The sequence below is a fragment of the Rhinolophus sinicus genome, chromosome 9 (genome assembly GCF_057876585.1).
Source record: "Rhinolophus sinicus isolate RSI-liver-muscle chromosome 9, RSI-T2T, whole genome shotgun sequence".
NCBI classification, from domain to species: Eukaryota; Metazoa; Chordata; class Mammalia; order Chiroptera; family Rhinolophidae; genus Rhinolophus; species Rhinolophus sinicus.
Window position 1 is genome coordinate 32993118 of NC_142509.1, and position 16652 is coordinate 33009769.

The following is a 16652-nucleotide window of genomic DNA, read 5'->3' on the forward strand; positions in this document are numbered from 1 at the left end:
TTGCCAGCCCAGCCGCCATCTTCTTGCTAGCCCCCATTTTCCTGCTAGCATAGCCACAGTAGTTATATTAGTGGCCAATGGCTCACTGGTTACAGCTGACGGCCAGCTAGCCACAGCTGATGGCCATCCAATCACAGTTGATGGCCATTTACTACCTAAGCCAACACCTTTCTATGTGAGGCCGAGAGCCTGGAAACTGCTTTCTGGGGCTCTGTCCCCACAGGGTGTCTGCCCCTCAGACCCTCTTGCTGGTCCTTTTGATTTTTCTTGACTTACCAAACACTCATCTAGAAATTCACAGAATTTGCAGCAGGCCCCATTGCAAGCACCTGACAAACATCAGCTTGTTTAACGCCCCACCCACCCTGGAGGACCTGGTTTAGGATTGGTTCCCCCACATAGTCCACGTTTACTGAGTACTTGCTGTGTGCCCCTCATGTCGCCCCCACAGCAGTCTGAGTGGGCACAGCCCTCCCATCTTCAGGTGAGAGCCAGTCAGCCCGCACCCCGCAGGAATTGTGTACCTCCTCTCCAGGAGGAGAGGTCCTTGGTCCCTCCAGGGAGCCCCCTCCCCCGCTGCTCACCTGGGTCAGGCTAGGAGGCCGGAGCAGCAGGCTGGGCGTGAGGAAGGCTGGCCAGCACGGCAGACAGGTCCAGGATGAACCGCTTCACCTGGGGGTCCCCAACACAGCCAAAGTCACATTCCAGTCCGAGTGTCCAGTCCCCACCCCCAAGGCGTGGGATGCTGCAAAGCAGGGCTGGGGGTGGAGAACCCTCTTAAAACACAGCAGTGCTGTGGTTCCCAGGCCTAAACGGTTCCGGGTTTTTACAACGTCAGTCAGCCTCCCAAATGGTTCGTTAGCAGATGCCGTCACAGTTTGCTAGCTGCCAATCACCTGTGTTATAATGAAATTTGTATTTTCACTGACATCGATTCATTTTTTTTCTTTTAATTGGATCAGTCATATTCATTGGTGTATGACAGACTCTCATCTTCTCCATGGGCGGCCCTCCTTCATTTTGTTTTAATTAACTTATTTCTTGGTATGAACTTAATGAGCGCCCATGGATCTACCGCCAAGAACTAGAAGTTGATGGCGAATCTACCCCTTGGTCTTCCTTCACATTTGTCACTGAAATAAACATCTGAGAAAGAAACCACATCTCCACCAAAAATGGAAAACAGTGTAAGTTACCCCTGTCATATAAGTAGGGGTAACTGGAAAAATCACAGTACGATGAAAATGAAACCGTGTTACTGAGTTCCAGCCAGCTGCTGGTACCCCCGGAGGGGGTGGGGGGCGGTGAGTCTCAGGTGCGGAGACCAGGGAGCTTTACAGGGGTGGCCGGCCTAGTCACCCCCCCATGGAACCTTAGGTTGGAGGGTTGGTTGAAAAGGGACTGGCTTTTGCTGTTACGTCATATCAAGCCTCTGTCCCTCCAACAGTCATCTTGTGTATCTCAGGGTACCAGAGCCACACTTGGGAGAGTAATGGTCCACTTGAGTCCACCCAGCTCAGGATGTGGCACAAAGTAGGCTCTGGGGACCCAGTTCTTTGCATTTGGTTAGAATCCTGGCTGTTGGGCACATGGCAGTAGTGGGTGGGCAGAGGGAAAGCTGGGTCCCTCCCTTTGTGTTTCCCCCCTTCTCAAGGGAATTATGCTTTGGGAACCCCCTAGAAACATAAGTGCCTGAGGTCAGAGACCCCCTCACTCCACTATAAACCATGTCATGTGTTCCACAAATTTCCAAACCTGAATGGATAGAAAAACTGCATACTTGGTCCACAGTGACACTTGTGATGCCACTGTACAGAAAGAAAGGCCACAGCACAGCCCCACCCCACCCCTCCTAGGGAAGGCAGGCCTGTTGTGCTGGGAGCAAGAGGGTCAGGATTAATTAAAAGTCTCCACCTCCTGTTTTCTCGCTGATGATTTCACTTGGTGCTGGTTGATCCTGGGACAAAAGCAGGACTCCGCATAAACGGATGGTGTGTATGAATATACACCCAGGTCTCCCGCCCCACATAAGTGAGGACACAGACTAGAGGGGCACGACTTGTGGCCACATAGCAGACGACTCAGAGCCAAGACCAACCCAAGATTCCTAGGCAGGGAGCTTGGGCGGCCATTGAGCCCACTTCTGTGTTGCTAGGAGCATGGGCCCGCGTGGGCTCTGATCACAGAGTGTCGTGCTTAACCCAGAGGTGGGATTTCAGGCATCATGAGGTTCCTGAAGGTGCCGTAAAGAGGGGCCCTCACCTGCTCCAACTGCCCTTCGGTGTCCTCGATGTCCAGGGCAGGTGGCTGCCTCTGATGCTGGCACACTAGCTGGAACAGGTTGAGCGCTGCCATCTTGGTGCGGCCCAGGAGCAGGGTCTTCTGAGCCGCTGTGTTCTGGATCTGAACCCACTTGGATTCCTGGAGAACACCCCGCCCCTTGCCTAGTATTAAGGTGTGATGGTCTGAGGAGGGCGGGGCTCATTTCCATCTTCTTCCCACCAGCCAGATACCGATGGGCGCTCCCGGGAAAAGGGGTGCAGCAACGGTGTCAGGTTCCGATAGGCCTGGCCTCCCGTGCCCTAACGTGCTTTCTGATGCCTGAAAACTGCGCATTAGTGCCGCGGCCCCTCTGTGGAAAGCATCGCCCATCTGTTCTTACCAACCTGGCGAGGGGAGGGGTGTCCCGGCGCCCACCTGCTCCCGGTGGTCCGTACCCAGTGCAGCGTGCGCTCCCGCGCCGCCTCCAGTCGGTCCAGCAATTGCGCTCGCCGCTGACCCTGCCTGAGGAGCTCGTCCTGCCAGGTGTCCCGCAGCCGCTGCAGCCGGGCCCGCGCCTCCTCCAGCTCCCGGAGCCGCTCGCGCTCCGTGAGCCTCAGCGCCGCCTGCGTGTCGGCCAGGGCATCGAAGCGCGCCACCAGCTCGGGGACCTCCTGGAACTTGGATGGGGTCAGGAGGGGGACTCACCCGGGTCTGCAGCCCCCTGCCCTCCCCCAGGCCAGCTGGCTCTCCAGCGCCTCCTCAGCCCACCTAAAATGCAGGCATCACACAGCCTTTGCCCCACAAGTGGGACGACTCCACCCTCCCCAACTCCACCATCAAGCTTTGCTAAGCTCACTGCCTGTGATTAATGTTAATTCGTTGTTTCATTTAACTAATATTTATTGAGTGCCTGGATCGCCTTTCCCCGCCTGCCTGTGTGTCCTTGAGGTGGATTTACCTGTCTGAACCTCGGTTACCTCACCTGTACCTGTAAAATGGGGTTGACAATAGCAGGACCCATTTCGGCGGGCCTTGGGGAGAATTCAAGAACAAAGCGTGTCCTGCATACAGTTAGTGTTCAGTAATGGGTGATTCCTGACATACAGTCAGCGCTCCAGCAGCGCACGCTTCCAAAGCTGTTTATGAGGCCACCCAGCGCTGCATGGTGGCGCTGAGCCCCAAAACCTGCAGCAGGGCTCTCACCTGGGGCAGCTGCTCCAGCACTTGCCGTAGCAGGCGCGCGCAGGGCTCCAGGCGCTCCAGCTGACGCTGCAGCCGGGCGCGCTCCCGCTGCAGCTCCTCCAGCTGGGCTCGCAGCCGCAGCGCCTCGGCCTCCTGGCGGCCCGCGCGGTGCCGCGCCTCTGCCGCCCTCCGCAGCGCGCAGCTACGCCGGGCCTCGGCGTCCTAGGAAGGAGGGATGGAGAGGAGGTGACGACCCTCAGGACTTGGGAGCCTCCAGAGCTCGCCGCTTCCACCCCACCCCATCATTCACATGTTGAACTGCTGATAGCAAACAGATGGTCCGCGGGCCAAGCTCAGCCAGAATCTGATTTTGGTCCCTTACTCCTCCCCACGCTTAAAACAAACAAACAGACAAACAAACAAAAACTCGAATGCTTCAGGCAGTGCGTGTGCATTTCCCACCACTCCCCTTTGTATTAGTAAAACCACTTTTTAAATGTATGTGACCTGCCTGGCCCCTATAGGATTGTAACTTTGTGACTCTGTGCCATGCGTCCCCCCAGCAGGCGCCACCTACCTGCAAAAACTTGTCAAAGCGGACAAAGGACCCCTTTAGCTCCTGCTCCTTCTTTTCCAGCTGTTCCCGGCGCTGTTTGAGGGCTGCCATTGTGGCCTGGAACACCTGGGGGGTAAAGAGGGGGTGTCTGTGTGTGTTTGGGGGTTCAAGTCATCCAATGCCTTCAAGTTCACACCCTCTCTCATCTGTTGTCTCTGATCTTGTCACTGCACCCCTGCTCGAATGCATCCATGGCTCCCACCATTCGAGACGAAGCTGACGTGCCCTCCCGCAGCCCCTGCATGTCAGCCTCCCTGCCTTCATTCAGGTTCATCTTACCCTCTTTCCTCTGACACTCTATCTTCCAACCACTTGACCACCTGTGTTTCATCCTTGCCTTCCAGTCTTTGTATATGCGGTTGCCTCAGGCTGTTTCTTCCTCCTCACCCTATGCCTTTTTGCTGGATAAACCAAGTTGCCCTTCAGCAATCCCTAAGGTATCATCACTTCCTCCAGGAAGCCCTCCTTGATCACCCCCATGTAGAGATAGGGGCTTCCTCTGGGCTCCCACAGTCCCCTCTCAGTGCTTCCCCGCTCACAACAGTCACCAGCTGGACATTGGTCTGTCTCCTTCTCTAGACTGTGAGCCCCATGAGGGCAGGGACTGTAGTGAGACCATTAGATCCCAGTGCAGTGCCCTGCACATAGTAGTAGGTACTCAGTGCATATTAATTTATACCAACAGCTGATCTAATTTGATCCTCATTTGACATATGAGGAAATCAAGACTCAGAGTGGTGAAATGACTTTTCTCGGACCCTTGGAGCTAATAAGTTGGCTCCATCATTTCCCACTGCCCAGCTCACCACCATTTTTTTTCTTTTTCTTTTTGATCTGGGGTCCGAACAAGTCTCAGGACTTAAGTGGGTGCTCACCTCCTTCTGGGCTCTCAGGCCCCGGTCCGCATCTGCCAGCTCCTGCCTCTTCTCCAGGAGTCGCAGCACTGGTGGGAAGTGGTCTGCGTTCTGCTCTGGGATCTTCCTGTAGGGGTTCAAGGAGGATGTGAGGATGAAGGAGGCAAGAGTCAGGGTGCTCAGACTTCCCTCTGGTGCCGGAAATGCCCCCATTAACCACCAACTGGCTGTTGAATTCTTCATCCATTCAACAAATTGTATTGAGCACCTAGTCTGTGCCAGGCACTGGGGCTGCAGCTGGGAACAAGACAGACAAAAACCCTGCCCTCCAGGAGCTGGCATTCTGCTGGGGGCCACAGAAAATCAAGCTAACAAATACTAAATAAAGCTAGGACATGGTAGGTACCAAAGTGAAAGATCGTTCAGCGGAGAGGTTGAAAAGTTTCTCTGAGGAGGTGATTTGAGCAGAGATTGAAAGGGGAACAGGGAACGAGCCATGTGGATATCTGCAGGGAACAGATAGGCCGAGGGTAGTCACTCCAAAGCCTCAAGGGAAGGACCTTGGTTTGCAGAAGGAGCAGCAAGGAGGCCAGTGTGTCTGGAGGTGACGGAGGGAGGAGGACAGAGATGGGAACTGAGACCAGGGAAGTTGTAGGGATCAGACTGTGGTGAGGGAGGATTTTGGCCTTGACTGTGAGTGAGGTGGGTCAGCACAGGAGGCTTCTGAGCAGAGGAGGGGTCCCTCTGGCTGCTGTGGGAGCAAGGACAGTAGGAGGGGCAGGGCAGCGGCAGGAGACCAGTGATAGAGTTATGGGATAACGCAGAGACGCGGTTCTGACCAGGGTGGCTGTCGTGAACACGTTAGAAGGGGTCAGTTCTGGATACAGTTTGCGAGCTGAGCTGATGGAGTGATGGGGGAGAGGGGGCGGTAAGGCAGGAGTCAAAGGTGAACCTAGGAGCTGGAAGGATGTTGCTGATGGAAGAAGGCTGAGTGGGGGGGCGGGAAAGGTCAGTTCCTTGCTATGGCCAAGGTGAGATTGACACACCTGTTAGACCTTTGGCAGAGGGGTCCAGAAAGCAGCTGGGTGCTGGGAGTTAGGCTCTCAGGAGAGGAGGGACTGGGCATCACCCCCCAGAGGGAGCAGAAGGGACTTAGAAGGGACTGAGTAGGGAGCAGAAGGGACGCACTAATACTCAATTCAGCAAGGCCTTTCCACCTCTGGTTCAGGGGAATCCTCGTTTGACAGATTGTAAGACTGAACCGCTGAACACAAAGCAGGCATGGGACAAGATTCCTCCATTCTGTCTTTAACATGCAGTTTGCAGGCTGGGGGGCGGGGGCGGCTGGCAAGAGTTCACAGAGTAATGCCTTCCCACCTAGGTTCAAATGATTTAATCTCAGCTGGATGTCAGTTGGGGGTGGGATCAAGGGCAGGTTAGAGACCTGTGCTATGGACCCAGCTCTGCTCGAACTAGCCCTGAGACCTTGGGGAAGTTGCTGGTTCTTTCTGAGCTTTGGTATTTTTGTCTGTGAAGTGGGGGCAATAATCTCCCACCATGAACAGCCCAAAGAAGCTAGGACCCGGGGATGGGGGAGAAGGATGAGCCATCCCCCCCCCTCCCCCCCTTTCCCCCGCCACGGGACCGCGCCACTCACTTAGGCAGTTTCTCTTGCAAGGTCTTTCGGAAATATTTCTCCCAAGGCACTGCCATTCTCCCAGCAATTGCCCCGGCTTTCTCTCCACCTGGCTGGAGTTTTGAGGAAGGCTAGGAGGCCCTGGGGGGTTTCTGACTGAGGGTGGTGTGCAGCAGCTTGTTTAGTACTCTCAGAAGGCAGCCACCAAGCAGGCCCTTGTTACCCAGGCAACCATCAACGCAACATTCCATTGCCTGACTGAAGCCAGGGAAATCCGCCCTGGGAGGGAAAAAGAGGGGGCCGCAAGGAGGGGAGCAACCTCTACCCTTTTGGGAGAAGGCTTTAACTCCCAGTCTAAATTGGGGTGCAGTGGAGAGGACATGTGTCCCTCAGTCAAGAATGTACCCCTCTTGTTGCCCCATGTCTGGTCAAGCCTCTTCCTGGCTGGGTAGGATGGGGCCTCAATAATGTGGCTGTATGTTCAGTTGTCCACTCAAAAGAAAATTATTGGGTACCCACTGTTTGCCAGGTCTTGGGTGGGGTGCTGAGGCCCTACCATGTTCCAGCACTTTGAGGATTCATTCATTTTGCTGAGAATGGGGCTACCAGCCTGGTTAGGGAGAAAGAGGGGCCATCAACATTTCCAGGTGGAAACCAGCTTGGACGGTATGAGGACAGAGTCCCAGAGAGCAGTTTCCAGGCTCTCGGCCTCACATGGAAAGGTGCTGGCTCAGTTATTAGATGGCCGTCAGCTGTAATCAGATGACCATCCACTGTGGCTCGGTGGCCATCTGCTTTAACCAGTTAGCCATTAGCCACTAATATAACTGCCATGGCTGTGCTAGGGGGTTGTTGGTTGGTTGGCAGAGAAGTGGATGGCGGATTGCATATCGTGTGGAGCCTGCTTCCTGTGTCTCCAACCCAGCTGCCAGTGAGACTATAGTGGTATGGACCCCCCATCCATGGCTCCATTGTTGTCCCTTTTTGGCCTGGCCATATCCTACGTTCTTATGCGGGGAGTGGGACCAGAGACGCGGCGTGACAGAAGGGATCCACAATCTGGATTTGGAGGATGGCGGTAGGGGAGGAGGTAACATACGAAGGAAGGACAATTAAGTTCACGAACTCATCCTAGAAAAAGTGCTACATACCTCATTGCTGAATATCACTATGGTCACCTTCAAAGTACTCCCCTTGAGAAGCTATGCACCAATGCCAGCGCCTGGTCCACTGTTCAAAGCAATTTTGGAGCTCTTTTTCTGGAATGGCCATCAGAGCTGTCGTATTACCCTTGATGTCCTGAATGTTATCAAAATGTCTTCCTTTCAATATTTCCTTTATCTTCTGGTAAAGAAAGAAGTCATTGGGGCCAGATCAGGTAAGTAGGGAGGGTGTTCCAATCCAGTTGTTTGTTTACTGGCTAAAAACTCCCTCACAGACAGTGCCTTGTGAGCTGATGCATTGTCGTGATGCAAGAGCCATGAGTTGTTGGTGAAAAGTTCTGGTCGTTTAACTTTTTGACTCAGCCTTTTCAGCACTTCTAATAGTAAATTTGGTTAATTGTCCCATTGGTACAAATTCATAATGAATAATCCCTCTGATATCAAAAAAGGTTAGCAACATTATTGCTACACGTTTGCGAACTTAATTGTCAGACCTCCTAGTTTGAGCAATTATTGTGGGTTAGACACTGTGCTAAGCACTCTGCAAATAATATCTAATTTAATCTTTAAAACAGCACTGTGGGGGTCGTGTTAGGGCAAAGTATCCAGAGTAATATTACCAGGACCCATGGGTCTCCTACCCAGAAATAACAAACACTAACATCTTGTCAGTTTTGCTCCTGATTATTTTATTTTTCTGTTTTAAATTATTGTTTTTTCATGTAAATAAATGTATTTTCCTTTTTTTGAAGTATATCTTTTTATTGCAGAGTAACACTTAAAAATAATAGTTCCTTGTAATGCCTATACTGCTTAAAACAACTCCTAAGCATTTTGTTAGTGCATGTTTTTAAAAAGGGAGCTAAAATAATGTACATTTTATCTTTGAGCATTTTGCACTAAATTGTACATACTACCTCTCTGCATAAATTGATGTGAAGTTACATGATACATGATCTAATTTTTTTCTTGATTTAAGAAATATTGAGGTAGGGGCGGCTAGATGGCTCAGTTGGTTAGAGAGCGAGCTCTCAACAACAAGGTTGTCAGTTCAATTCCTGCATGGGATGGTGGGCTGCGCCCCCTGCAACTAAAGATTGGAAACGGTGACTGGACTTGGAGCTGAGCTGCGCCCTCCACAACTAGATTGAAGGACAGCAACTTGGAGCTGATGGGCCCTGGAGAAACACACTGTTCCCCAATAAAATAAAATAAAAAGTAAAGAAAAATATTGAGGTATAATTTACACTAAATAAAACTTTTTTTTTCACATGCTGTTCTATGAGTTTTGACAAATGCATGAAGTCATGTAACCATTACCGCAGTCAAGATACAAAACATTTCCATCACCTGAAAAAATTGTCATGTCCCTTTGTAATCAACTGCTGTCCCCACTCTAGTGCCTGGCAGCCTCTGACCTGTTCTCTATCCTTATAGTTTTGCCTTTTTCAGAGTGTCATAAGTGGAATAATATACTCTGTAGCGTTTTGAGACTGGCTTCTTTCAGCAGCAATATTTGTTTGAGAGCCATTCATGTCGATGTGTGTATTAGTAGTTCATTCTTTTTCATTGCTGTGTAGTATTTGCTTGTATGCTATGGTTTGTTGATTCATCCTCCAGTTGGGTTAATTCTAGTTCTGGGTAATTATAAAGATAGCTTGTATTTATGTGCAGGTGTGTGTGTGTGTGTGTGTGTGTGTGTACGTGTACATAAGCAGCCATTTCACTGCTGGGCCATATGATAAGTGTATGTGTAACTGTTTTGCAGTGTGGCTGTACCATTTTGTGAGTCACACTAGCAATGCATAAGAGTTCTGATCGCCCCATATTCTCTCCAGCAGTTGGTATTGTCAGTTTTTTAAAAAGTCATTCTATAATAATAGCTGTCTAGCTGTATGAATTCGTTTTTTATTTCCAGACCATTGTAGGTTCACACGCAGTTTAAGAAATAATCCAGACAGACCTCATGTCCCTTCCACCCAGCCTCCCCCAGTGGTGATGTCTCGCACAGCTCTGGTACCGACCACAGCCAAGGGACTGACTTTGACACAATGTACTTGACCTCATTCGCATCTCACCACTTTTACCTGCACTTATTTGTGTGAATGTGTGTATTTAGTTCGATGCAGTTTTACCACCTGTAGCTCTTGTGATCACCACAGTCAAGATACAAAGGGGAAAGGGGGTCAAATACATAGTGACAGAAGGAGACTAGACTCTGGGTGGAGACCCCACAATGCAATGTATGGATGATGTATTATAGACTTGTACACTTGAAGCCTATAGAATTTTGCTAACCAATGTCACCCCAATAATTCAATACAATAAAAATAAAGATACAAAGCATTCATCTCAAAGACCCCTCCTGGGATGCTTTACTGGCTACAACCATTTCCTGTCCTCCTGCCTCCCCAACCCCTGGCAACCAGCCCTCTGTTCTCTGTATGGTTTTGTCACGTCAGGGATGTTATGTAACTGGAATGATATAGTATGTAACCTTTTGGCTTTTTTCAGTCAGTATAATTCCCTTGAGAGCCATCCTCCTTGTTACATGTATCAGTGTTTGTTGTTTTGATTACTAAGTAACCTTCCACAATATGGATGGAGCACAGTTTGTTTCACCATTCATGTTGGAGGACTTTTGGGTTGTTTCCAGTTTGGGGCTATTATAAATAAAGCCACTCTGAAGATTCCTGTCCTGGGTTTTGTGCGAACATAAGTTGTCAATTCTGTGGTCTGTCATATGCCAAAGAGTGCAATTGCTGGGTCCTATGGTAACTGCATAGTTAGTTAGTTAGTTAGTTAGTTAGTTAGTTTAAGAAACTGCCAAATTCTTTGCCACAGTAGCTGTGCCATTTTACACTCCCATCGGCTACATGTGAGTGATCCAGTTTTTTTGCACTTCCACTATAATCCCTGTTTTTTGTTTTAGCTCTTCTGATAGGCGTGTAGTAATAGTTCCTGGTGGCTTTACTTTGCATTTCTGTAATGGCTAATGATAATGAATGTCCTTCGTGCTTCTCTGCCATCTGTATATCCTCTTCAGCAAAATATCTGTCTATGTCTGTTGCCTATGTTCTAATTAGATTCCCCCTCCCTGCACCCCACCACTGTTGAGTTTTTGAGATTTCTCTCTGTATTCTAGAGATATGTCTATGTGTTCCAGGTCGGATATTCATTTTCTCCCAGTCTGTAGCTTCTCTTTTCATCCTCTTCCCGTGGTCTTCTGCAAAGCAAAGTTTTAGATTTTGATGAAGTCCAATTTGCCACCTTTTCCTTTATGGATTGTGCTTTTGGTGTCAAGTCTAAGATGGGATTTGAACTCAGGCCACCTGGGTGTGGAATCTGCCCTCTTAGTCACATCACTCCAGATACAGTTGAGCCCTTTTTAGGTCTTTCTCCCCTCAGGTCACTCCCTTCCTTCCCTTCCCAGAGGATGCCATCATCTTGAAGCCAGTATGCACTGTCCCTTCTTAATTTCTATTCTTTGGAGGGCTTTTTTTTTTTTTTTAAGCAAATGTTTATTGAGCACCTACTATGTGTCAGGTGCTGTGTGAGGATGCAGCAGTAGGTAAGACAAGACCTGCCCTTTTGGACTTGCTGGCTAATGGAGGGGGCAGGTGAATCAAATAGCCCTGCAGATATGTCATCACACCCTGACAGGGTTAGGAGGAGAGGCCTAGAGTGCAAGGAGGGGGGCAGGGAGGCCTCCATGAGGAAGTGACATGTAAACTCAGACCTGAAGGATGAGGAGGGGTGATTAGAGGAGAAGGGGAGTATTCCAAGTAGGGGAACAGCCTAGGCAAAGGCCCTGAAGCAGGAGGATGGAACCCCTCCTAGAAGAGAGCAAAGGTCTGTAGGTTGGTGTGCAGAATTCAAGACTGACAGCGTAGGTCTGGACTGGATAGGGCCAAAGAATGGCCAGACCTGTGCTACAAGTGACAGATGAAGGAACCTAGGCCTAGGGGAGTTAGGTGACTCCTCCAAGGACGTGAGGCTGAGAAGTGATGGGCCCTGGTGTTTGTTGATATAGAGATAACTCAACCCATCCCTGCCCTGGAACTGTTTACAGCATAGAGGACAGAGAGGAGGTCCCTACAACTTGTCTTCAGAGGGATGGAACTATGGCGATAGCTTTGGGGACAGCCAGTCCACCCCCAGGCCTCAGCATTCCTCTCTGTTAAATGGGCTGTTGCTTCCAAGTTCTCTTGGGGCTCCCCAGCCACAATGCTGAGGCTGAGGTCCCAGCCTCCCACCCATCTCTGTCCCCATGTCCTGGTGCTGCTGCGTGAGAGGAAGACACAACTTCTCATCTGGTCTTGCCCACAAGCTCTGGAAATATCCACTCTCCCCACTCCTCACCCCCAGGTCTCAGTCTTCCGTGGTTTCCCTCTTCCTGCTTCTCCATTCCAAGACAGGGTGGGGAGGGGCCCTTTGGGGAGTAGGGCTGAGGAAGGAGGAAATGGGTGGGGACTGACAGACACCTTGTTTTCAGGCTGTGGGAGGAGGGGACTTACCACCCTGCTTCCTCGGCAGCCAGCCCGCAGGAGGGGGGTTTGGAAACCCTGCCTGCTTCTCTCACTGTTGCCTCCTGTCCCATGTGGCTCCTTGCCCAGAATCGTGCCAGCGATCACAAATGGGGCTTTGTGCTCCTGAGACAAGTGCCATGCATGTTCCTTACCCCAACCTGAGCCATGGCTTGTCTACCTTGCCCTGATCTTGGCCCCAGAGGAGATGGTGCCATTCCCAGGAGGAGAAACTAAGGTCTAGAGACAGATGGGTCTGTGGAGCCAGAAGAGGGCCCTGCCTCCTGGTTTGAGGGTGGAGGTGGAGCGGGGAGGTGGTAGGTTGGCGATTAGTAAGCTGCATTCCTGGGCACCAGGGGGAGAAAGGAAGTAAAAACTAATATGACTATTGTCACAATGAGAGAGGCCAGATTCCAGTCCTTGGGGGGAGCTGAGTTCTATTTCACCCAGCAGAGTGTGTTTGGAATCTTTCTTGTGTGCCAAGAGGTGTGGGAGGTACAGCATGAATCAGACATTGTCTCTGACATTTAGGAGATAAGACAAGCATGTAAATCACCACAAAACAAGGGGACAAGAGACCAAGGTCACAGAGCGGTGCCAGTGGGTGGGGGTTGCAGGGTTGATGTCTCTGCTTTCCCAGCCACTGTTCAGGGCTTCCGGAGGCCAGGTGCTGAGTTACGCAGCAAGGGCAGCGGTGCCTTTAGAAACCAGAGGGAGCGAAACTTACTTTTTTATGGTGATAGAAGCACATGTCATGATGTCAAAGAAAGCCCTCCAGCTCCAGCTCTCCCCCATGCTTCGTTATGTCTTCATTTCACTTCCTACTTCCTGCTGAGAATATAGTCTCGTGTTATTCTTGCCTGTTTCCCCACCTTACTGTTTCCCCACCATGAGAGCAGGGCTGGGCTCTCCTGTACCTCACTGTATCCTCACTGTCTAAGACATAGTAGGTGCTCAAAACATATTTGTTGATAAGAAAAGAATATGATATTTATACATAACAACATATACTATGTTATGACATCAGGACTGCATTGTATGCACGGTTGTATGTACTGTGTTTTCCTCTCTACTCAATGTGGGTCTCTCTCTCTCTCTCTCTCTCTTTCTTTTTGCATTTTCCCGTCATTAAAAAATTTTTGAGAGCATCCTTTTTAATAGCTACACAGTATGTATTCCATGACGTTGATGGTACGTTGTCTGTACTTTATGTCACCCCACCCCTCCTGATTTTTATTCAGCTGCAGCTGCAGGCCTTAAACAAGGAAATAGGTAGAAAAAGGAATGTGAAGGTTTTCCTGGTGGAAGGAACCAGTAGGGGAAAGGCAGTGTGGGGGTGGGGTGGGGGGATATGAGTAAAACCCTAAGGATGTTGAATCCAGGAGAGGTGTCTGGAGGGCCATGTGGCCAGGAAACCTCTGCCCAGTGGTGTGTTGTTAAACTGCCTCCCCAAAGAAAAATTCTAGCATTTGCCAATTTCCATGGTGCGACTTCTCCTATTACTTGGGTTGTTTTCTTGTTTTATAAATTTTATTGCGGAACTGTGTGTTTCTCCAGGGCCCATCAGCTCCAAGTCGTCCTTCACTTTACATGTGGAGGGCGCAGCTCAGCTCCAAGTCCAATCGCCGTTTTCAATCTTTAGTTGCAGGCGGCGCAGCCCACCATCCCATGTGGGAATTGAACCGGCAACCTCGTTGTTGAGAGCTCATGCTCTAACCAACCGAGCCATCCGGCCGCCCCTACCTATTACTTGGTTTTAAGTTCCCACATAGCACTGCTGCACATGGAGTTGGGGGGCAGGGGCACGTGAGCCAGCAGGAGTGGCTTCAGCACAGCCCTGCCCGTGCTCAGGCCTGATGGCTGCTCTGGGAGGAGAAGCCCTCTCTAATCTGTGTCTGTGAGCTCTCCAGGGCCCCAGGCTCAGCGTCTCAGTCCTGGGCAGTGGGGCCCATCAGGGCGGCAGGAGCCCAATCTTGAGATCTCTCTATCAGATTTCTCAGCTGGGTGCAACCCCCTAGATTCCCCCAGCTCAGCAATCCAGAGCTGTACTGGCCACTGAAGTGTGGCCGCTCCATCCATCCCTGGAATTCAGGGCTGGGCCTGGCGTTCTGCCCCAGCCTCAGAGTTCAGCTACCAAGTGGGGCTCAGTGTCAGGCCCAGTGGTGGGTTCAGGACGCCCCACGATGGCCATGACACTCATCGAGCACTTGCTGTATGCCAGGCTGCGTTAAAGTACACTTATTTCATCCCATCTTCACATCCAGCCTATATGGTGGGCACTATTATCATCCCCAGTTTACAGCTGAGGAAACTGAGGCACTGAGAGGGTAATTCACTTGCCCCAAAACACCCAGTTTGTAAGTGTCAGTGCCAGAATTCAAGCCCAGGTTGGCTGGATGCTAAAGCCTCTGCTCTTAAATCCAAACTCAGCATCTGCTCCAGCTTAAGGCTTTATGAAGCAGCTGCTGTGTGCGTCCCACGGTGCTAGGCTATGTAGGGAGTTGGCAAGGAGATGGCCATGGGTTTGTCTTTAAGGAGCTTCGCAGAAGGGGAAGAGGAGAAAGTTAACTATTCCTTGAGCACATACTGTGTGCCAAGGTGATGCCAGGTGCCTTACACTGCCATCTTGATTAATTCTCACAACAACCCCGTGAGACAGGTAAAACCCCTTCCACGTGACAGCCCAGGCCTGGGTGCTCATGAGCCTGCCCTCCCCTCTGGGTGGCCTCCGGCAAGTCACACTCATTTGGGCCACCTTCCCTTCTTTGGTCCCTTGACAGGAACGGCTCTAGGAGACCTCAATCCCTCTGCCAGTTTCAGGTCAAAGCTTCTCAGAACAACAGGAAGTGGCCAGGCCATTGGAAAGTTTGGGGACTGTAGCCACAGCCCCTGGTGAATTGTAGGGCCAGATGCCGGATATTGGACAGGTGACAGAGCTGGCTCCCTAGAGGCCTGACTGGCACAGTGCATAGCCTTTGTAACCCCCCAGGAACCTGGGGAGGGGTGCTTGGGAACGTGACTTCCTGCTCAGCCCTGGAAGACAGGCCAATATGGTTGGTGGCAGTTTGGATGGCCTCCCAAGTGGCCCCAGAATGAGGCCCCCCAGGTTCTATCAGGAGTCCCCAGGGGCTGGATAGCCTATCTGAGGTCTCTGCAAGATCGCAGAAGAAAAAGGTTCAGCCAAAAGCTCCCACTTAGGTTGAAGACACCTGAGTTGGAGTAACACTCACATAGCAAGTACCATTTTCCCCGGTGAAGATCTGGGGTGACTGATAATGATTATAGGGGAGTGCTTTAATTACTCCCTTGGGACTACCAGTCTTCTGGATTCGACCCTGGATCACCCTCATACCCTGCTGAAGGAAGGTGCAAGGCTTCTAAGGCTTGGGGCCAGGATTGCTAGACCCATTTCCCAGATGGGGTAACTGAGGCCCTTTGGAAGTCTTTGGAAGTTGGAGGACTCACCACACACTGGCGAGCTGGGGTGCTGGGTGGGAAGTCAAGGAGGGAGATTGGGAAGCAGGTCACTGGGCTAGTCCTGTGGCCGGGCAGGCGCTCCCAGTCCTGATAGTCTGGGCGTTGGCTTCTGAACTCATTCAGCAGGGGCCTTCCCATTGGTGCTGACTGGAGTGACTCAGGCTCGGCACCAGCCCCTCTAAGGTCTCTTAGGCAGGGAAACAAGGAACTCAAGGGGAGAAGCAGTGTAATTATTTGCCCTGGGATAGGTCTTTCCAGCCACGTTATCTCATTTAAAACGAAAAAATGTACAAACCTGGAGCTGCAGGAGCAGAGAAAAAGGGAAGAAAACTTCTGCCTGGCGTGGGCGGGCATCCTGGAAAATTTCCTGGGAGAGGTGACATTTGAGCTATGCCTTGAAGGACAATAATAATAATAATAATAATAATAATAATAATATCAAACACTTTTTAAAGCTTCTTAAGTTCCTGTCACTGTTCTGAGACTTGTATCTGCTTTCCTCATATCTGTTTTATCTCATCTAATTATCCCCAAACCCTGTGAGCCAGATACTATGTTTTTCCCACTGAACAGATGAGAAAACCAAACCAAGGCACAGAGAGGTTGACTTGCCCCAAGACCAGTCAGCTACCAAGTGGTGGAATCAGGATTCAAACCCAGGAAGGCAAACCAATAACTGACAGAGACCTCCCACAAGTTCTTTAATCCCTCTGAACCTCAGTTTCTTTATCCATAAAATGGGAACAATAGTACAATTGTGAAGACAAAGATGAGATAAACCCCGTAAACGGCTTAGAACAGTGCCTGGCACACTAAGTATTCAAACAATTGTATATGACTTTTATCATCTCTGTAGTGGTGGTTCCCCTCCCCCTCCAGCAGCGGCTTCCTCCCCCGCAATGCCAGCCCGTGACGTGGGTGCTGCCACTCGCACAG

General features: G+C 50.7%; 1 protein-coding gene across 5 annotated transcripts in view; it reads right to left on the minus strand.

Moving 5' to 3' along the window:
• Nucleotides 1-16652, minus strand: part of CFAP73 (cilia and flagella associated protein 73) — a 34494-nt gene that overhangs the window by 17462 nt on the left and 380 nt on the right. For 2 of the 5 annotated variants that reach the window (XM_019733912.3, XM_019733911.3), the window contains exons 1-7: nucleotides 6572-7683; nucleotides 4936-5041; nucleotides 4022-4126; nucleotides 3466-3666; nucleotides 2718-2939; nucleotides 2263-2421; nucleotides 585-672 (exon numbers count right to left, since the gene is read on the minus strand). In XM_019733912.3, the coding sequence (XP_019589471.3) occupies nucleotides 595-672; nucleotides 2263-2421; nucleotides 2718-2939; nucleotides 3466-3666; nucleotides 4022-4126; nucleotides 4936-5041; nucleotides 6572-6627 (927 nt within the window). In that variant the 5' untranslated portion in view covers nucleotides 6628-7683 and the 3' untranslated portion in view covers nucleotides 585-594. The other 3 variants (XM_019733915.3, XM_019733910.3, XM_019733914.3) reach the window with 3 other exon arrangements.